Source organism: Jaculus jaculus, chromosome 12 (assembly GCF_020740685.1).
Source record: "Jaculus jaculus isolate mJacJac1 chromosome 12, mJacJac1.mat.Y.cur, whole genome shotgun sequence".
NCBI classification, from domain to species: Eukaryota; Metazoa; Chordata; class Mammalia; order Rodentia; family Dipodidae; genus Jaculus; species Jaculus jaculus.
Window position 1 is genome coordinate 51,051,603 of NC_059113.1, and position 22,983 is coordinate 51,074,585.

At 41.4% G+C, this 22,983-nt stretch overlaps 1 protein-coding gene across 2 annotated transcripts in view; it reads left to right on the forward strand.

Annotated features, from left to right (window-relative positions):
- Shc3 (SHC adaptor protein 3) overlaps window positions 1-22,983 on the forward strand; it is a 144,408-nt gene that overhangs the window by 86,149 nt on the left and 35,276 nt on the right. For both annotated transcript variants that reach the window (XM_045131780.1, XM_004668365.2), the window contains exons 3-7: window positions 1,274-1,337; window positions 5,102-5,221; window positions 8,608-8,661; window positions 9,526-9,577; window positions 10,083-10,209. In XM_045131780.1, the coding sequence (XP_044987715.1) occupies window positions 1,274-1,337; window positions 5,102-5,221; window positions 8,608-8,661; window positions 9,526-9,577; window positions 10,083-10,209 (417 nt within the window). The remainder of the gene's footprint in view (window positions 1-1,273; window positions 1,338-5,101; window positions 5,222-8,607; window positions 8,662-9,525; window positions 9,578-10,082; window positions 10,210-22,983) is intronic.

Sequence of the window (22,983 nt, forward strand, 5' to 3'; positions counted from 1 at the left end):
TGTCAGGGAGCTGCCCATTGCTGCTGCTGCCCATCTGCCCAGCATGCTCAGAGAAGATCCTATGGTGGGACTGGGAGATACTGTGTTATGTGAATTGAGCCAGCCACAGAAAGACAAATGCTGCATGTTTTCCCTTGTAAGTGGACACTATAAACAGTAGATCTGGATCTGGACCAGTGATTACAGAGGCTGGGCAGTGGGGAGGGAAGAGTAGGGGGGACCAGGGAGGATATATTTGATCACTGCATGCTGGTTGCATGTGTTGCTACTTTGCACTGACCCGCATTAACATGCAAAATGAATGCATACTGGTAAAAAATAAAGTGAAAACTTGAAACTTTACAGAATTGATCTTTTAATTAGCTTACAAAGTAGCAGGTTTCTTATGGCTTTCTCATACATCCCAAGTTTTGGTTGGCTCTTCTTTGTACCCTCTCTGCTCCCCTATCTCCCTGTCCCCACTCTGTCCACCCCAGTGTTCCCCCTTCCACTTTCACATTAAAAGATTGAAAGTTAAAATTCAAGCTATGGTGTCTGTGGAATATGAACACATCAACTGTAAAGTCGTGAAAATGTAAGTTGAGTGATGGTAATTCAGAGACTATCTGTTTTAATTTAGATTTACTTCTGAGACAGGATCTCAGGTAGCCCAGGTGGGTCTTAGACTCTTCAAGCAGCTGAGGGTGATCTTGAACTTCTGATCCTCCTGCCTCTCCCTTCTGAATGCTGGGATTATGGGTGTGAGCCGCTATACCTGGTGTTACGACGTGCTGGGGAGCAAGCCCAGGGCTTGGTGCATGCTGGACAAGCACTCTGCCACCCCAGACCACTGTCTGCTTTCATAACCACAGAAGCTGGGAAACAATACCGAGAATCAAATGTTTCCCAGTTGCATTTAGCTCACTTTAGAAAGGAGAAAGGGCTTCATCAATAGCAGAGCTGATTAGGTTTGATCCTGTCCTAACCACGGCAATAAAGATAACATTAGGAAAAAGGCTTTTAGGGTGGAATCATGTTAAATGTAAAAAGATACAAGAAAATGTAGCTTTGATATCACACTTTAGCATAAACCACCTCAGTGAAAGAGGTGGACTGTGGCAGACATTTTAAGACAATCCATCTGCTTTTGGCTCAGCTTTACTTGTTCGAGGAGAGATGGAGGACTTTCTGCATGGAGGGCTGGTGGTGTTCCTTGGATGTGTGAGACTAGACTCTCTGGGTTACATAACCCTGACTGGCATGTGATTAAATGAATCTCTCTCCCTGTCCTCAGGGAGGCCATCAGCCGTGTTTGCGAAGCTGTGCCTGGTGCGAAAGGAGCTGTCAAGAAGAGAAAGGTACTGCCTGTCTGTCTCCTCCTTCATGCCTGGTCGGTCACCTCTCAGTGTCTTCCACCACACAATCATCCACTATCTTCCTTTTGAGACCTGGTTCTTGTCACTTCTAAGAACAAAGTAGCTAAGACTACCAGTGAGCTGTCATTGCCCACCAAAAGCAGACACTGTGGCTTAAAGCCTGGGGACAATGACAACACTTGGCCGGGCATTCCTTTACACTTGTGCACAGGAACTCCCTTAGCATTGACCATGCATTGTGCTAGCTCCCACGGTGGTGCTCTGGGTATCAGTTGTCTACCAGCTCTGGCCGGGAGGAGGACACAACTTTGGGTCTGTTATGCCTGTCCATTTCTACCACAAGTTATGTAATATGTGGGAAATGCAGCAAATATGCCTAACCCAGATCATGCTAGCTCAGCAGTACAGAACCTCAGTGTTGGGTGTTTCCTCTCATGATGGTTGGGCTGTCAGGGAGCTGCCCATTGCTGCTGCTGCCCATCTGCCCAGCATGCTCAGAGAAGATCCTATGGTGGGACTGGGAGATACCGTGTTATGTGAAATGAGCCAGCCACAGAAAGACAAATGCTGCATGTTTTCCCTTGTAAGTGGACAAGCACTCTGCCACCCCAGACCACTGTCTGCTTTCATAACCACAGAAGCTGGGAAACAATACCGAGAATCAAATGTTTCCCAGTTGCATTTAGCTCACTTTAGAAAGGAGAAAGGGCTGCATCAATAGCAGAGCTGATTAGGTTTGATCCTGTCCTAACCACGGCAATAAAGATAACATTAGGAAAAAGGCTTTTAGGGTGGTGTCACCTCAAGTGGCTGACCTCAAGCTTTCCATACCACAGCCCTGGGAATAGAGTTGGGAAGAGACACACACAGTCTACCGCACATGTACAGTAGACGTGACCTGAAAAGCATAGGCTCACGTAGCATAAACTAATGGAACAGAACAATTAGAACACATGTTTTACTTATTTGTTTGCTTTTTAATTTGTTTATTGTGTGTGTGTACAGACACATGTGCCACGCTGTGTGTGAGTGGAAGAAAGTCAAGGGGAAACTTTTGGGTCAATGTTATTTGAGGTTGGGTTTCTCCCTCTGCATTCTCACTACTGTTCGTGGCTGTGCTCATGATGAGCTCTCTGGGAAATTCTCCTTTTCCTGGGTTACAGAAACCCACCACAGCTTCTGGCTTTTTAAGTGAGGTCTGGGGATTGAACTGGGTGCTCCAGCTTGAACAGTGAGCTCTTTTATCCGCTGAACCATCTCCCTAGCTCTATCATGTTTTAGAAATGTAATTTATCTGTAGGTTTGCAGGAATTAATGTTTTCTTTGCCCTTTTATTGACAACCTCCATAAATATAAATGGTGTATCCTGATCCTAACCCCCCTCCAACCAGCCTTCTTTATACCCCATCCCTTGTATGAATAATTTTTTTAAAGTATCTTTGCAAGTGTGTATGTTTACCATATTCACCTGTGTGTGCAGATGCATGTGTCCTGTGCACACATGTGCAAAGGACAGAGGAGAACCTCAGGTGTCCTATGCTGCCCTTACTTCTTGTTTCCTCGAGACAGGGTCTCTCACGGAACCTGGAGCTACCATTTTAGGTCAGAATGGCTGCCCAGCCAGCCCCAGTGACTCTCCTATCTTCCCCCAGGACTGGAGTCACAGGCATGCCTGGCCATGTTCCGCTCTTTATGTAGGTGCTAGGGATCCCCTCTCAGGCTATCATGCTTGTGCAGAAAGTGCTCTTACCTACTTAGCAATTTCTTCCCTGGCCCTAGGACTTAATTTTTTAAAAATAACTGTGTTTAATGGTCAGCTCACAAAATTCCTAAACATGTAATAATTGGCTCTCCTGAGCAGACACTTCAGTTCACTTCATCACTGGAACCCCCACAGTACAGGTGGCAGAAACCGGCAGATGAAAAACCTAAACCATGGTGTGAGCAGATCTGAGGCTGACCGCCTGCTCCCGAGGCTGAGGGTCAGCCTCACTCCTAGAACTTGCCTATTGCATATGGTGGGGCTGGAAGGGGAATTATCTAGATTAAGAGGAAGCACACACTCTTCAGTGTCAACGTCACTCAGCACCCACAATGGTGACCTTTCTATGCCTAGAAGGAATTTTGGGTAGTACACCTTGGAGCACTTGGCCTGGAAGCCTAATGCTCTGGATCCAGATGGTTTGGGAGTCTATGCAGTGAGTTCTGCCGTTGTTGGGCCTCCAGAAAGCTTCTGTCTCCAGAGCTGGGATCCCCATGATCCATAGGGCAACTGGGCTTCCCACAGAGAATTTGGAATGGTAGCTCTGGTCTGCCCATTTACTGGCTTACTAGCTCCTCTGTGGGTCCTGGAGACCAAGCAGGGCCCCAGAATCTTGAATGTGGGAACTAGGCTGACCTCTGAGGATAGCCAAGAACACCCGCCTCCCACAGCCAGGCAGGGTTCTGTGGTTGGGAAGAGGTGGACATAGGGACAGCCTCCCAGCTTTGCCTTGGGTGTGCTTGGCCCACCTCTCACACTGAGGCCCAGGCAACTCTAAGTTTAAAGAGGTTTTTTTTAGGCATGTTGGCTTCAAGATCAAATGAAGTAGCATCTATCTGAGAGCAAAGGGCTGCAGAATGGACACACAGAATGAGGGCGCCCCTGAATAGAGCCCTTGAGGCAAGTACAGAAAGGTTTTAAATATAGGATTTCCATAAAAGTTTTCTTTGGGGGCAGCTATTGGCTGGGCAAACATCTGAAGCTGCAGACCCATTCTCATTGGCTCATTAACTAGGGTACTCCCTGCTGAGAGCTATGAAGGCCAGCAGAACCAGAGGTGGACTTGAGTGGCTTATCCCAGTCTGCCAGAACATTTCGTGCTCTGAACTGTGGTAGGTAGAGAGCTGTCTCAGTCTCTGACTCCAGCTTAGACAGTTTTAGCCTTAGTTACTGCATTTTCTCTCCTAGGGATTCAAATCTCACATGACTGGTTAGGAACTCACTGGCAAAAAGCAAAGGGTGGGTGGGTTCCAGATGCAAGGGCTGCAATGCTTTTAATGGCCCCGGGGAGATGTCTGGCCAGATGCTGATGTGATGGAGACAACTGTGATCACCAGTCTGTATCTCACCATCCTTGCTGGTTTAGGACGACCAGATGCCAACTGGTCTGTCTGAGTGAGCCCTGACCTGGAAGGTGCTTGAGCCAAATTGATTTGTGGCCCATTCTCTTCAGCTTGGGCATTTCAAGACCCCACGAGACAGCAGCATGTGGCCAAAGAGAGCCTGCAGGACAGATACCTCTGCCCATAAGAACCCTCACCCTCTTGGGCTGGAGGGATAGCTTAGTGATTAAGGTATTTGCCTGCAAAGCCAAAGGACCCAGGTTCGATTCCCCAGGACCCATGTTAGCCAGATGCACAAGAGGGCACACTCTTCTGGAGTTCGTTTGCAGTGGCTGGAGGCCCTGGCACACCATTCTCTCTCTCTCTCTCTCCATCTTTCTCTGTCAAATAAATAAATAAAAATAAAAAAGAACCCTCACCCCAGCATTTGCATATGAGACCTTTTAAAATTTGCATACTAAACATTCTAGAATGTGCATATTAGCATCAGCTTCATTTCCTCCATTTCCCATTTGTCTTCCTCAGGGGTAGGGAGTATGCTGACATCTGTCTTTGCTCTTCCAGATGATAATAATCCAGAGGCCTTGAAGGTTTGGCCATAGTTAAATACAAAGTTAAAATAACACTCTTGGATTTCACAGCCTCCGAGCAAAGTGCTGTCCAGCATCCTGGGAAAAAGCAACCTCCAGTTCGCAGGGATGAACATCTCTCTGACTATCTCCACCGCCAGCCTGAACCTGCGCACGCCTGACTCCAAGCAGGTACATACTTGCGCAGCCCAAGGATGGAGGCTCTGTGGGTGTGGGTGTGTTTTGTCAAGCCTTGCACTTTGGCTACTTTGAAGGGTAACCCACAGAATGATGGAGGAATTGGCTCTCTTCAATTCTGCTGTAGATTACCTTTCCTTTTGTTTTTGCCCCTCCTGAGGATAGTGCATGAAATTTTTAGTTTCCTTGAAATGTGAAAAAGATGAGGGATGTGCAAAAATCTTCCTTAAGGCTGAGCCCTCCTACAGCTGTCTGTTATCGGTTTCATAGATCTTGCTTTCATTTTACTGCTTCTGGGATAGTGTTACTGTGGTTTAATTAACAGCTTTTTTTCCCCCTTGGTGGTTCTTATATTGGAGTGTGTTGCAGCCATGCACAGCATAGACAGGTGACTTGGGGGTGCAGCCATAGTTAGCTTCCTAATTCTTCACTGTATCTGCATTGTACGGTAGTTGTATTCCTGTGCAGTGCCTGTCTTTTATCTATCTGTCATCAATCTATCATCTATCTACTGCAGTTACCTTCTCATTATCTATCCACCTACCTAGCTACCAAACTATCATCTATCTGTTGCAGTTACCTTCTCATTGCTGGGAAAAAGCACCTAATCAAAAGCAGCTGATGGGAGAAAAGTTATTTATTTTGGTGTACAGCCTTGAGGGGAGGCTTCAGGATGGCAGGGAAAAGATGGTAGAGCAGAGGCTGTACATCACTTCCTTGCTAACATCAGGTGGAAAACAGCAGTCAGAGAGCGAGCCAAACTAACGCTGGCAAGCTAGTGGCTAATAAACCATCAAGGTTCACCCCCAGCAATACATCTCCTCCAGAAAGCCTCCACCTCCCAAACTGCCATCAGCTGGGGCTCAAGCATTCAGAACATGTGAGTTTGTAGGGGACATCTGATTCAAACCACCACATTTTACTATCTATCTATTTATCTCTATGATCTTTCTTGTCTATCATTTATCTGTCATTTATTTACCTACCTGTCTACCTGCCATTTATTATCATCTATATATATCTACTTATCTCTCTTATCTGGCATCTATCAAACTATGTCCATCTTTCTACTTATCTCTACTATTTCCCTATCTCTTTATCATCTATCTATATTCATCATCATTATTATCTATCTATCTATGTATCTCATCTCTGAGATGTAGAAATAAGTTCTAGATCAAGAGTAGAAATCCAGACTTGATTTGGACATTGCTGGATCTGTAGGTGTTTTAAGTGCCCACAGATAACCTCTTGTCTTTTCAAGTTCACTTTGCTAGAGGTTGAGTAACCAGCCCAAGAACTGTGGAGCAAGGATGTCAAGCAGTCCTGGGCCTTCTCTGAATGTTGAGTTGAGCCCCAGCTACTCATGGAGGTTTGTCTCACTGAGCTTTGCACATTCACACTTTCATCTGGTCTCTTCCTTTGTGGGACATGGACCTTCTGTGTCTAGGAGCTGTTGTAAACCTTCCCTCTCTCTGAATCACTCCTTCTTGCTCTGTATCTACCTCAAGAAAGAGAAGGCTCAGTATGAATGATGCTAGCTAGCATGGCAGGTCCTGAGGCTCTGCTCCATCCTGGGATGGTAGGGGAGTCTGGCTGGATATGTCCAGTGCTCTCATTCCTGCCCGTGGGTTGGGTGGACTGGTCTGACTGTTCAGCTTTCAACATCAACACCCAGAGGCTGCCAGCTGAGGTGACAAGGATACAGTTAGTGACAGGGAAAGCATGTGACTGTGGCTCTCCTGTCTGCTGATTTTAGATCACTGCTGTAGCAAATATAAGGACTCTGCCTTATCCACCCAGAGGGAGCACACATACAACATCTGCCCTAGGATGTGGAGGGCCAAGTAGAAGGGCAGAGGGGAAACTCTCCAAGCAGAAATGTGCTATCTATAAACAGAGTCACAAATCTCTGATTTTCTTACCCCTTCTTTCAATTTCTGTGGTATCTGAAGTGTTAGAAGTGATCACATGGTTGATCAAATATGACTTCCACTTTTTGTTCATTGAATCATAGCTTCCAATTTAATTTCAAAACCCTAGTTTGAGAGCTAATTTATAAACAAAAATTTAAACACAAAGAAATTAATTCCACAAAAATTAACATCTTTAGTTGGGTGAGGTGTTGCACAACCATAATCCTAGCACTTAGGAGGTGGAGGCAGGAGGATCAGAAGTTCAAGGTCATCCTTGGCTACATAGTGAGTTTAAGATCAGCCTGAGCTACATGAGGACAAAACAAAAAGAATTAAATCTTTGGACACCATAGTATATTGTTATGTGGGGATTCTGTTGTCTTATTTTTTTGGAAGTTGTTTACCAGTGGTGACAGAATTCTGGGGCAACTATTATTAGTTTAAGCCACCTGGGGCTTGGGCACAGGCCATCAGCTAGCCTCACTGTTCTACATTCATTTATAGACTCAGATTTCCCTGGATCATGAAGTTTTGTAAATGCCAAAGTAGGCATTTAAAAGTATTTTATTTTATCCTGTATTTAGTGATATTTTATGTTGAGTTTTATTGGAATCCCTTGGATGCTGTCTTGCCTTGTAATTGCCCATGTCTGCTGGAGGGCGGGGCCGGGGGGACATTGCAGAAATACACCTGGCTGTTCTGGGACAGGGACTAACACTTTCCCCTTCCTGTGGAAATGGACTTCAATACCATTGTGTGGCTTTTAAGATGATAAAAATAGCACGGAAGTCTTATGTAGCTTTTAAAATTTAGGGCAGTTTCTAATTGCCTCCGTGCTTGCTAAATCCACTGAGTGCTGCACTTATAAAGCTAATGGAAATTTCCCTCTGGTCCTTCCATTGATAAATCAGGAGAGCCCTGTGGCATCAACTTGGAATCCTGGCCATAAACTTTCTGACTTCTGTGCACGTGATGTAGATGGAATGAAGAAAGAGGGATAGGTTACACTCCCTCTGTCTGACCTGTTGTATGAGGAAAGCACAGCCCATATGTTGCAATGACTGCATATAATGCTTGGGGATGACACTGTTTCTTTCTTGAAGAGACTTAGTTACCAAGACCCTGATGTTGGGTTGGAGGCCTCCAGTCTAATCGTAGTTCTGATCCTTAAATTTCCTATTTTGAGCATGCCAGTTAGCCCCTTGGCTTTGGGCTACTTGCCTGTAAAATGGGACTCCCATAGTTTCTGCTTCCCAGGTGCTGGGGACTTACTGGGAATTCTGGCCACCATCAGTGACAAGTCATGGCAGGTGAGCCACAGTGTTAGCTTTTAGAGGTGCGTTCTATGGAGACCAGTTTTCAGGAAAACACAATTTTGTATTGCTGGCCAGCACACAGTTGGCTTTAGAAGACCATGGGCAAGGTAATAATGACAAGCCTCCTTTCTTGTTTTGGCCTTGGCAGATCATAGCGAACCATCACATGCAGTCCATCTCCTTTGCCTCAGGGGGAGACCCGGTAAGTGTCTTGGCCTGGTTTCTTCTGCTCTGATGGTGAACTCCTGAAAAGGAAGCCCTGCTTCAAAACTAGGTGCCTTGGGCTGGAGAGCTTGTCCGCGAAGCCTGAGATCTCATGTTCGACTCTCCAGGTCCCACATCAGCCAGACACACAATGACACAAGTGCACAATGTCACATGCATCTGGAGTTCATTTACAGTGGCTGAAAGCCCTGGCATACCCATTTTCAATCTCTCTCCACTTCTTTTCTCTTTCTCTCTCTCTCTTTCTCAAATAAATTAAAACACATGTGTGTGCCTTAGAGACACTATGAAAAGTTATGACTTGGGACTGGGGAAATGTCTCAGCGGTTAAAGGCACTTGCTTGCAAAGACTGCTGGCCCAGGATTCAGTTCCCCAGTCACTCATATAAAGCTGGATGGGCATTTGTTTGTAGGGGCAAGAGATCCTGGTGCACCCATCCACACACATGCACACACACACACACTAAATAACTTTATAAACAAAAATGTAATGACTCCAACTAATTTTCTCTCTTGGTTTCTATAATCCATCATTCCTTTCTCTTGTCCTGCCCTTTCTCCTTTTCTTCTTCATCCCTCTCTCTCTCCTCTCCCCCTTTCCCTTCCTCCCTTCCTCCTTCTCTCCCTTCCATCCTTCCTTCCTTCCTTCCTTCCTTCCTTCCTTCCTTCCTTCCTTCCTTCCTTCCTTCCTTCCTTCCTTCCTTCCTCCCCTCCCTCCCTACCCCGAGTCTCAGCCATGTGATGGATGAGTGGGTGCAGCCTGTGCTTTGGGCACCAGTATCTCTGGGGTGTTGCCTCTTGCTGAGTTGAGTGTCACAGATGTCTTCTTTTCCTTTAACAGGACACGACAGACTATGTTGCCTATGTAGCCAAGGACCCTGTGAATCGCAGAGGTAAGTCATGCTTGACCCATATAACCACTCCTCTGCGTGCAGCCAGGCTTAGTGCTGTGTACCAGCTGCTTCTCATTATCTCTGCTCCTCCATCAAATGAGCATGTCAATGGTGTTATTAAGGACAATTGAGGCTGACTAGGCAAGCACTGATTCACCTGGTTGAGTTAGGAGCTGCTGGTTGCTAATCATTAAACACAGCTGTATCCTGATGTGGTTTGCTACACCCACTAACATGTTATTCACTACCACCCTATGGGAAGATTGAAAATTGTCGATTTTTAAAATAGAACCTAGAATCTCACAGGTGATAACTCTAAGAAATTTGTGCCTGCTGTCACTGCTGTGCCATGCCCCTGGGGATGAGGCAGCACATACATGAACTGGGACATGCTAGGAAGGAGGCGCTTGCTTCATTGTGCCTGGTTCCTTGGATTGGAGCTCTTTGTTAAGGAGCCTAGGAAACTCTGTCTGTCTCTAATGGGCCTGTGTCCCTTCTCTTCCAGCTTGCCACATTCTGGAATGCTGTGATGGGCTGGCCCAAGATGTCATTGGTTCCATTGGACAAGCCTTTGAGCTCCGGTTCAAGCAGTATTTGCAATGTCCTTCCAAGATCCCCGCTCTCCAGGACCGGTGAGTCATGCTGCTGTGCCCCTGTGCCTGACCGTGCTGTGCTTCAGGCAGACCCAGTTCATTAAGGGGCTTCCTAGGCTCACAGACATCTGGCTGGTGCTAGGCTATGGCACAGGAAACCCACAGATGGAAGCTAGCATATGGATGGCTCTTTGAATGTGTGGAAAACATTTTCTTGAAGCTATAGTGACGGTCGCCAAGGCTACCAAAAACAACTTCATTGTGACATTTTTGTGTCATTGTGTTTCTCCTTCAGCCATGTGATACTTCCATATGTCCCCTTCTTAGATCCATGAGTCTCATTGTCTTTGCTGCCAGGGACTCTGTATGATACAGTTTGAAGGTCTTTGGGGGAAGGAAAAGAAGTAGATAGGATCTTATCCATGGAAAACAACTTCAGTTCCAAATGCAAGTATTCTTGGCATACAGTTCCCAAGACAAAACAGTGTCTCAGGTCTGGGCTGATGCCAGCCCTCCATTCTTCTCGTTGTTAGCCTGTCTGATGGTCACTGGCTGTGCTCCTTGCAGGGCAATCAGGGGCATTCCAGTCTGGCTCCACCTTCTGTCCCAGCTCCATACACTAGTTAGGGGTGGCTTAGGGGTATACAAAAAGACCCACCATACATTCAGCTTCCCCTTGAGTCACCCTGTCTAGGTTTCTGGACTGTGAGTGACATTGGGACATTTTCCTTCTGAGACACCAAAGTCCATGGGACCCAGCAAGGGAGAGCTGTTCTGGTGAAGTTTCCCTTGGCATTTCTTCTCACTTCCTGGGACATATCTCTCCAAGTTAAGTGTCAACTGGAGGCAGGAGGACTTGATTATTCAGATTCCTTGTCGACATTGCTTGGAATGGAGACGGCAGGTGAGGAAGGAAAGAGTATAGTGATGTCAGGGTCCAACACATTGTGTGGGAACCCTAAGTGTTCCAGCCCCTCTCTGATACTGGTGAGGGTGAGATTTGCTGCATGTATATAGTCATTTTTGCTCATTGTGTTAATTGTTTGGCAAGATACTATGATCTTTAATTGTGAATCAAAAACAGCATTTGTGTGTGTGTGTGTGTGTGTGTGTGTGTGTGTGTGTGTGTGTGTGGTCAATGTCCATGTTGAGTGTCTCCTATTGCTCAACATTTGCTATGACTATATTAAAATAAAAAACACCTGGGGACTTGGAAAATGGCTTAGCAGTTATGGCATTTGTCTGCAAAGCCGAAGGACCCGGGTTTGATTTCCCAGGACCCACGTAAGCCAGATGCACAAGGGGGTACATGTGCCTGGAGTTTGTATGCAGTGTCTAGAGGCCCTGGCATGCCCATTCTCTCTTTTTCTCTATTTGTCTCTTTCTCTTTCATAAATAATCATATAAATTTTAAAAGCCATTTTTTTTTCGAGGATAGTGTCTTACTCTAGCCCAGAATGACCTGGAGCTCACTCTAGCCCAAGTTGACCTTGAACTCATAGTGATCCTCCTACCTGTCTCCTGAGTGCTAGGAATAAAGGCATATGCCACCTTGTCTGGCTTAAAAACCTTTTTCATTAATAACTTCCATAAATCTGGCATAAGGAAAGTGTAAGAGAAAAGCAAAAGAGAACACCGGATTTGATCTCTACAGACAAAACTGTTTTGTTTAGAGAAACAGCGAGGAGCCACAGCTTACGCGTGGGATGGAGGCTGAAGAACTTAGCCAGGCTAGGGTGCAGGTTTATAAGGAGGATCCTAAGAAAAACAGACTGGACAATGTGCAGTTGATAAGAAAATTGTAGTTGTTTGTGTCCTTGTTCAGAATAGGCTTCTTCAGCCAGGAATGTTTAAGGGAGGATACTCAGATGTTCTCTGGTCCTTCAAGGCCATCCAGGCTAAGGGGAGTACATCAATCAGGGAAAGGTGCCAAACCAAATGCTTCTGTTGTTTCTTTATTGCCCATGAGCTTTAGGGATACTTATTAACTCTTTAGTTCTCTTTAGTTTTCAGGAAAGGCTATTCACCCTTCAGTCCAGATTCTGGAAGGATAAAAGAAATTGGGGAGAACTGGGGCTGAGTGGGACATTTTGGGGAGGACTGCATAAGCCAGAACAGGGATGGCAAACTCTTATACTGCTTCCTGCTGGGGGGCAGTAGATCTCTTGGGGTGTCCCACACAGTCCTGTGGAAGTTAGATGTACAGGGGCTGATGTTCAGTGGTCATGAAGAATTCAGTTACTCGCTGTGAAGGCATGTATTCTGTCCAGGAGGAAGTCAATGAGGCATGTGAATATGCAAGGACCAAAAGAGAGGGTGACCATTATCATAATCAGGGGAATAAGGCACATGTCAGAGACAGAATAGGTTTAACTTGAAGGGAGTAGAGCTGTGAGATTTCTTAACTTATAGTAATAGATATCTTAGTTGGTCATAGCGAGATGTCAGGTCACATGTAGAGAAATAATGTCATTGGCCATTAAAAAGGCTAATCCAGCCCAAAATATTATTGGCTCTGGATTGGTAACATTACTTCTCCACAATCATTTATAGTCCATCGTTACACAGGCATGGCTTTTGGGAGTTTTAGTTTTTTTTTTTTAATTTTTGTTTTTATTTATTTGGGAGTGATAGACAGAGAGAAAAAGAGGCACAGAGAGAGCGAGAGAGAATGAGCACACCAGGGCCTCTAACCACTGCAAACGAACTCCAGATGCATGTACCATCTTGTTCATCTGGCTTACGTGGGTCCTGAGGAATAAAGCCTAGAACCGGGTCCTTAGGCTTCATAGGCAAGAGCTTAACTGCTAAGTCATCTCTCCAGCCCCGGGAGTTTTAGTTTTTAGTTTTCCATTTAGCAAACTTCATTTTGTAGCTTGTGTATGTTATACCACATTGCTCTTATGAACAGGCGAGGAGGCAGTTCCTCAGGAGAATGATAGTTCTCAGAGCCATTAGGAAAGAAATGCCTAGATCATGTCACATTTATTAGCCATTATTATCTGGTTGTTATCCATGCATGTGTTTTCTTGCATATGACATGATAGTTACAGGTGACAAACATTATGGTTGTTGTAGAAAAATAATAGTAATATTGGAGTTGGATAAGGAAGAAGGAGTTGTTGGATGGGAGGTTAATTGGAATTTGTGGAAATATAAATATAAAGATTTGGTTTAGGTAAGGTAGGAAGTATAAGAGATTAGTATTAAAGCAATATTTGAAATATCTTCAATTATTTTAAGCTTAGACATGATAGAAATTAAGAGATTAACTAATTCTGAAAATTAGGTATTTTTGTGTTAAGTCTTTAATATAGAGAGTTCAAAGATCAAAAAGTCTTATCTTTAGGAGAACTAATGAAATTATATTAGGCTGAAAGGCTAAAACTTTGATTAGTCTTGCTAATTTGTTATTATCAGTTGTTTATTTTATAAACAATGAAATTTTGTTTTATAGAATTATACTGGTTATGTAATACAATGAAATATATTTTATATAATTAGATGCAGTTTTATTTATTAGAATAAGTTTATAGCAAATAAATAAAAGTCTTACCCAATATAAAAACATCTAAAAGTATAAAATTTAAGAAACCTATGGTGGTAAACAGGTGTCCTGTGTAACATAATAAAGGGTTAGCTTTGATTTTTAGGTCACATTCAGGTAGAGTTTAAATAAATAAATAAACAAAACTAGTTAAAGTATTTTTATCTTGTTAACTTGGATATTGATATGGGAAACTAAGGCTTATAGAACTGGCATCAGAGATGAAGTGGAGAATCAGTCTGTTTTGACATCCATGTGAGTCCAGGAGAATCTCTTTCAAAGCCTGAGAAAATGGTTAATTAGTAGAGATATCTGTAGCTGTGTTGAAGAGTTAAAAAGAAATACAAGATAATTTTAGTATTGGCCAGAAGCCGTAACACAAACTATGCTCTTGAAACAGTACAAAACTACAGCATCAGTACAAAAGCCTATGTAGCATGGGACATAATCAGCATGAAAGTTTATTACAGTACAAGACCTAACTTTGGGCCAGAGGCCTTTATTTTTCTTTTATTGTAACATGAGTTATGACATTATAAATAAATTTGTCACCATATTATAGAGAATTGTTTGAACTATGTAAACAATTAAGGCAAGAGAAATACAGAGAAACAGCTTTTTAGAAGGTAGGCACATCTTATTCTTTAAATGTGTAATAGTTATAAGTACAGAACATGTCAAGCAAGGCAGCATAAAGTTTTGGCATTTGTATTTGGTAACATCTTTGATTAGTTTAGATACCTGTGTAGGTACCAATTACCCCATAAACTGGAAGCAAAACAGTAGAGTTTAAGGTCATTTTTCTAGAGCAGGGAACATGATTTAAGTATCAATATATCTATAAGCAATGAACTTAAGATACTAGAAATGAGACAACTACTTTAGTAAAACCTTGACTGAACCTGATTATACATAGCTTAAGAGTAAAGCCAAACCTAGTCATTGTTGAACTAAATTAGTCTGATTTTAGCATACATTACAGACATTATCATAGACATAAAGTGATTTTTTTTTTCATTAATTACCTCTTTTTTTGTTGTTTTATTGAGGTCGGGTCTCACTCTAGTCTAGGCTGACCTGGAATTCACTACGGAGTCTAAGGATGGCCTTGAACTCACAGTGATCCCCTACTTCTGCCTCCCAAGTGCCAGGACTAAAGGCATGTGCCACCACACCCAAGTCATTAATTAATTTAATCATTGAACCATTTTTAAGTTTAACATAAGGCAATATTTATGACTAGTAGAATATATGAAGCCTAGACAAACTATATTAATATTGTTTGTATATTGCAGGCCTTGATAGGACGGGATGAGTTTTTTTTTTTTTTTTCGGTTTTCCTAAGAACAAAGTTACAATGACTAAATCACCTTTTATAAGACTTAGTGATAATCACCCAGTGAAGCAGCGTGAACAAGACAGGAACCACTTAAGTTTACAGTGTTTTTTTTTGTTGTTGTTGTTGTTGCTTTTTTTGTTTTTTGTTTTTTAAGATATAATAATCTTATTAAATAGTAAAAGGTTGAAAAATAGAGGAATATAGCAACATAGTTGGTTGAGAACATTAAAGCCAGTTTTTCATAACCATTATCATGACCAGATTAATATCAATGAGTTCAAGTTCTTAAGTTTATCATCTGAATATTATAGCATCCTGTTACCAGCTAGGGTCATCCTTTGTTAGTCTGACATAAGTCCTAGGATAATAGTCATCTTATATACCTTAAGGAGTCTGTAATCTGATCAAGTACTTTAAGATTTTATCAACTTTGTCTTTAACCCTCTGTTTAAGCTTACTCATACTTTTATCTACATATTTTATTCATACCTTCATCTACATACTTTTACCTTACAATCTGTGTGACCACTCTAACAATCTTTTTCATCAAACATTTATCAACTTTTAAAGTTTTCTTTACAGTGTATCTTCCTTAGTCAGTTCATCTCATAACTACCAACAACTTTCTTATCATAAGACTTTTTAAATGACCATTTAAGATTTTTTAGAACTTCTGTTTTTGTAGGAGTTTTGTCCCTATGGTTAATTATAAATAGACTGTCTGGATTTTGATTGTCTGTCTTTTAATTTCCCTGAGTCAGTAGTTTTCCTAGACTTTTTTTCCTGCTTTTGAATATTTAGGTCAGTTTTATATTTTTTGATGTTTATGTTACATTTAGATGAGGTTTAAATAAACAAACTCATTAAAATGAATCTTGATTTTGTAAAACATTTATTTTTTCAGTAGTCAGAATTTTACAGTAGGAAATATAGGTATAGTTTAACTTAATTTTGATTTGAAACATGACATATAATAAATTTATCCATTTATTATAAAGAGTAAAGTCTGAACTAGATGAACAATTAAGGTGAGAAAAAGTATGGTGAATGAAAACTTTTAAGTTAACCCATTTGATTAAGGCAACCCAAACCTTCTTTAGTTTATATCCCATAATCTTTTCATATCATTTTTTATCCTTTTAAGTTATTAAAATACACCTTACAACAATCTTTTACCTTATAAAAAAAACTTTTCTGATCCAAAACCATATCTCTTTTTATAGAAACAAGATTATAATTTGGTATACAAATATGTCTATTATTGTAGTAAGCATGAACAAGCATGTTGTCAAAAACATAGAGGTTGACTAATTTAAATATATTGCTTTAACAACTTTATATTTAATTTATTAATTTAATAATGGTTTTAATGTTTAATGGTTTTAATAATATAACATCATCTTAAAATATATGAACATCAGAACATTTAATGACCATTTAAAACATTGGAACAATTAATAACCATAAATGTAGTCATACATAAGGACAGACTACATGAAACATAGAACATATGTCATTACATGGTTGGCCAACATTAGATATGACAATATGAAATATGGAGAGATGTTCTTTTAAGATTTTAGTTATGTTTTAAATTGGTGAGGACTTAATAGCCAATGGTTTGAATTTGAAGTTGACATTTTTTTTTTTTTGGTAGCTTATAATGAAAAGAAGGAGGAAAAGGAAAAGAAAGAAAAAAATCCTAAGAAGTTGTATAGTGATTTTAATTTTTAGCAAAGGAGAGAAAAATTTGATATCCATATGTAGAAGAAGTTAAAGAGGCTCAGTAAAGACAGAAGTTTCTTTAAGAGTGCAGAGTTTGTATTTGATTTAGTGAGATGGATTGAATTTGGAGTGAGAGAGAGAGAGAGAGAGAGAGAGAGAGAGAGACCCTGGCAAGTCATAGCCAGATGGCAGAACTGTATATAAGAAGTAGAGTTTTAGAAGTTGTAGGATTTTTGAGGGGCTTTGTTGGTGACAGAGGAGGATTTGGTGGGTAGAACAAGAAGAACAAAGGGAAGGACGGGGATGGAGGACAAAGAAGCCCTGAAGGTAAGGAACCTCGGACCACTCGCCATGTCTTCTGAAGAAGAAGAAGTTATCAAGATCAGTAAGAATATTAAAATCAAAAGTACCGAACTTAGGTCAGTGGTGACCATTATCTAAGCAATACTGTGGCCAAATTTGAACAGAGAGCTGGAGTAACTTGGCAGGCAGGAGCTCAAGAAGTTTGAGTTGCTTTAAATTAGCTGTGAGGCATGCCAAAGGAGTATCTTTTGGAACAGATAATTTAGAGCCCATTTTTGGAAGTCAAGGACTAGAGTGGCCAGTCCCACCACCAGGGAAGTCTCCCAGGCTTAGGGAGGGCAAGTGAAACCCAAGAATTAGGAGGGGAGAGCCCCATGCTTGTAATGTTTGAGGTGTCCAGTGGAGCAATATGGAGGCTCCCGGAGTCTCTGGTCATACATGGACCAAAAAGTGAGAAACTCCTGGCATTTCTGAGGTCTGGGGTGGGGCACATCCACCATAGAAGGAGGGCAAATACCTTGTCCTGAAGTAATTTGATGAGGGTGTGGATGCAGCAGATCACATGGAGAGAGGCCTCTAGTTGGGAGTTCAAAAGTCTGATGGGAGAAGGCGAAAAGAAGAAAAGGAAGAAGCCCCCAGATATCATGTTGGAAAGATTGGAGGTTTCAGGTCACAGGTGGCTCTTTAGTTCACGGTAGTGAGCACAGTGAGTTTTTGTGCCCCTGAGGGGTGAAACATTGGCAGGAAGACAGAGAGGAGAGAAAACTATGACCTGGTGGGTTACCCAAAGGGCTGTTGGAGACTCGGCTGAGCCCAGAGAGGGATTTTTGGACATTCATCAGGGAGTATCCCTGGCCAGAATTCCTCAGTTTTCACAAACGAGTTGCTGAGCTCACGTAATCTCACGGTCAGAGTGAGAGGGAGAAGAGAAGGGGAAAGCTGCCAGGTTTCAATTTGAGTTTACATCGAGCACCAATATAATTCCCTGAGCTGCAAGGCCAAATGGAACTTGCATTGCTCACGTCGACAAAAGCCACAAAAGGCCACAGGTCTCAGGTCAGACTGGTGACCATTTAGTCAGATAGTGAGCTTGGTGAGTGCCTATGCTCCCAAGGGAATGATACACTGGCAGAGAGGTGGGGAGAAGGAGAGAGGAAGGAGGGAGGGCAGGCAGCCCAAAAGTCCTCGAGGGGTATCCAAGTCATGGCACCAGAAATGTGTAAGAGAAAAGCAGAAGAGAACACCGGATTTGATCTCTACAGACAAGACTATTTTATTTAGAGAAGACAGGGAGGAGCCACAGCTTTCCCACGGGATGGAGGCTGAAGCACTGAGCCAAGCTAGGGTGCAAGTTTATAAGAAGTATCCTAAGAAAAACAGACTGGACCATGTGCAGTTGATAAGAAAATTGTAGCTGTTTGTGTCCTTGTTCAGAATAGGCTTCTTCAGCCAGGACTGTCTAAGGAGGATACTGAGATGGTCTTTGGTCCTTCAAGGTCATCCAGGCTAAGGGGAGTACATCAGTCAGGGAAAGGTGCCAAACCAAATGCTTCTGTTGTTTCTTTTATTGCCCACAAGCTTTAGGGATAGTTATTAACTCTTTAGTTCCCTTTCATTTTCAGGGAAGGCTATTAACCCTTCATCTAGACAATATTCCATGTTGTCCATCTTTTTGATTATAGCTACCTTACAGGGATGGCATGGTCTCTGAGTGAAATTTTGACTTTCTTTTTCTGATACTGTATTAAGCATCTTTTTATTTATTTGAGAGAAAGAAGGAGGGAGAGAGAGAGAGGCAGATAGAGAGAAAGAAGAATGGGCATGGCAGGGCCTCTAGCCACTGCAAACAAACTCCAGATGTATATTACCACCTTGTACATCTGGCTTACATGAGTCCTGGGGCATTGAATTGGGGTCCTTTAGCTTTTCAGAGAAGCGTCTTAACTGCTAAGCCATCTTTCCAGCCCATCAAACATCTTTTTTAAAAATTTTTTTAAAAAATTTTTATTTATTTATTTGAGAGCGACAGACACAGAGAGAAAGACAGATAGAGGGAGAGAGAGAGAATGGGCGCGCCAGGGCTTCCAGCCTCTGCAAATGAACTCCAGACGCGTGTGCCCCCTTGTGCATCTGGCTAACGTGGGACCTGGGGAACCAAGCCTCGAACCGGGGTCCTTAGCCTTCACAGGCAAGCGCTTAACCGCTAAGCCATCTCTCCAGCTCACCATCAAACATCTTTTTATGTGTTGTTGCTATTTGTATATCATCTTTTGGAAAATGATCTTTACTAAATTTTGAAAGAATGAGACATTTTCCTTTATAATTGTTGAGTTATAGGAGCTTTTATTTTTATATATTCTATGGTGTTACTTTTTAGAAGTATGAGTATCAAATATTTTCTCCCATTTTATAGATTGTATTTCTTTCAACACTTGTAATTTCAGAGTATAAGGCTTGTACTTTCAGAACATATGTCTGGTATAAATTTTAGTCATTTTTCTGTTAAATATTTTATCTTTTGACCCTAATGAATAGAATTCTTTGTTAACTTCATTTTTATGATCATTAATGTATAAAATACAACTAACTGACTTTTGGAACTTGATCTTGTATCTATTATTTGTTAACTGTAGTAGTGTTTTTTTGGCTTTAGATTTTTGTATTTATAAGATCCTGCCATCTATAATTTGTGATGGCTTTATTTCTTCCTTTTCAATTCTTCTTATATCCTTTTATTACTTTATTCCTTTGGCTAGAACCCCTATTACAAAGAATATAGAAGATAAGAAAGGGCATTCTTGGGTAGGGAGATGACTCAGTGGGTAAGAATGCTTTCCACAATCATGAGAGCCTGAGTGATCTGAAACCACCTGAGTTCAATTTCCCAGAACCATGTAAGCAGCTAGGCCTAGCCATGCACACCTGTCACTCTAGTCCTGTGGGGAGCAGAGACTAGAAAATCACTAGTGGTTGCAAAAACTGTTACTCTGTTCAGAGAACTCCATCTCAGGAACTACACATGCGAGTGATCGAGGAAGGACACCCCACATTCTCCTCTGTCCTCTGTGTGCCTCAGAGTGCATCTGCACATACATGTATGAATACCACACAACCCCCACATGACACAATACATACTACATATATAAGAAAAGAGAACAATCAGGACATCTTTGTCATTCTATTGATCTTAGAGGGAAGCATCATTATCTATAATGTTAAAGCTATGGACTTTTCATAAATGCCTTTCTAAGAAATGTGTGAGTTCCCAATTTTTGAATGCTTTTAACTATGTAAAACTATTTGATTACTTTAAATCATTTTCTCCATACATTGAGGTTATTATGTGCTATTAAGATGTCTATTAACAGGATATACTACATTTCTTGGTGTTTATATATTGAACCAACCTTACATTCCTGAGACACAACCCACTTTGTCATGGTGTGTTCTTCCTTTTTATGTGTTGCTAGACTCATTCTATTGAGGGCTTTTCCTTCCATATTTATGGGAGACATTGATGTGTGACTTTCTTGTCTTTTGGCATATTTGTCTCATCTTGTTATCAGGGTATCTGGTGCCCATGCTGGTTCAGACTAACTTTGGAGGTGTCACTTTTGCTACTGTTTTTCAAGGGAGTTTGCAAAGAACTGATATTCATTTTAATTTAAATATTTGTTAGGAAGCCATACATCCTGGGCTTTTATTGGAGTGTAATTTTTTTAAATCACTAATTTAATCTCTATGTTTAGTATAGTATAGTATAGTATAGTCTATTCAGATTTTCCACCTTTTCTTGAGTCCATTTTGTTAGCTTGAGTCTTTCTGGGGTTGTCTGCATTTATTCTTGGCAGACAAATTAAATTCAGAGCATACCTAATGATCTTTTTATTCCTATATGCTGGGAAATAAGGTTCCCTCTCTCATTCCTGATTTTTATAATTTGAGTCTTCTCCCCACTTTCTTCCTCTGTACCTCCTTTTCTTCTCTCCTTCTTCTTCCCACCCCAGCTTGACCTCATTAATTTTTATGTTATTGTTTTCTTTTTAAAATATTTTACTTGTTTATTTGAGAGAGAGAGAGATTGACAGAGACAGAGCACGGGCACATGAGGGCATCCAGCTGCTGCAAATGAACTTCAGATGCATGTGCCATCTTGTGCATCTGGCTTATGTGCATCCTGAGGAATAGAACCTGGGTTCTTTGGCTTTGGACATAAATGCCTTAGCTGCTAAGACATCTTTCTAGCCATCTTTTATTGTTTTTACTGTCTAAAATTTGTTTCTACTTTATAATATTTATTCCCTTTACTTACTTTGACCTATTCAATCTTCTTTTCTAGTTTCTTAAGGTATAAGGATATTTTCTGATACCTTTATCATGTCCATTTTGTGTTTATTGTATAGATGTTTCCCTCTAAGTACTTCTTTTGCCTTATCCCATAAATTTTGGTATTTTTTAAATGGTTTTATTTATCTTGAAGAAACTTCCAATTTTCAGGCTAGGAATGGCTCAGTGGATAAGATGATTGTCATGCATGTTTAAGCACCTGGTTTTAACTCCCTAGATGCCATGTCAAGGGCCGAAGCTATAACAGGCTTCTGCAATCTTAGTACACCTACAGTGAGATGGGAGGCAGTGACAGAGAATTTCCTGGATGCTTGTGGAACAGTTAGCTTGGCGAATAGCAATATGAACAATGAGAAACCTGGTCTCCAGTGAGGTGGAAGGTGAAGACCAACCATGAGAGTTGTCCTCCAGTCTGCACATGTGCACTGTGGCATATGCACATGCACACATGCGTACACATACCTGCATGTATGCACACACACACACACACAGAACAAAACCCAGAAACTTCTAACTTTTCTAACTTGCTTTGTCATTTACTTTTTTGATCTTTTCTTTAGGAATAGGTCAACTTGAATTTTTTTTTTTGAGGCAGGGTCCCACTCTAGCTCACACTGACCTGGAATTCACTGTGTAGTCTCAGGGTGGCCTTGAACTTACGGCAATCCTCCTACCTCTGCCTCCCAGGTGCTGGGATTAAAGGCATGCACCACCATGCCCAGCTGAATTTTTTTAAATCTTGCAAATTCCTTGTATTATTTATTCTAGTCTGATCCCATTATTATCTGGCTGCATTGTATGATTTCATTTCTTTAGCATTTTGAGGCTTATTGTTAAATAAACTGAACATATATCATGCTGTATGCATGGAGGATGTTTCACAGGCACTTGGGAAGAATTTTCTTGCCACTTTTTTGGGGTGGGATGTTCTGTAGGTGTCTCTTAGGTCTGATTGTTTTGTTGTGCTCAAGTTTGTATTTTCCGTTTTCTGTCCAGTTGTTCTATATATTACAGTGGAATATTAGTGTCTCCATATATTTCTGTTAGCTTGACTATTTCTCTCCTTGTTTTTCTAAGATATATTTCTCATAGAACACATATAATCAGATCATTTTCTTTACTTTCTTATTCATTCTGTCAATCTGTCTTTTAATTGGATAATTTAGTGTATTTATATTTCATGCAATTATTGACAAGTTAGGATTTTTCCCTTGTCACTGAGATATTTTTTCTTTATGTCATCTTTGTCCCTTTATTTCATATATTATCATATCCTTTGTGTTAAGTAAATACTTTTAAAGTGTACCATTTTAATTCCTGTTTCTTATTTAAATATTTATTTATTTATTTGAGAGAGAGGCAGATAGAGAAAGAGGCAATAGTGTGAAAGAGAGATAAGGGGCACACTAGGGCCTTTAGACACTGCAAACAAACTCTAGATGCATGCACCACCTTGTGCATCTAGCTTACATGGGTACTGGGGAATCAACCCTGGTCTTTAGGCTTCACAGGCAAGCACCTTAATCACAAAGCCATCTCTCCATCCCAATTC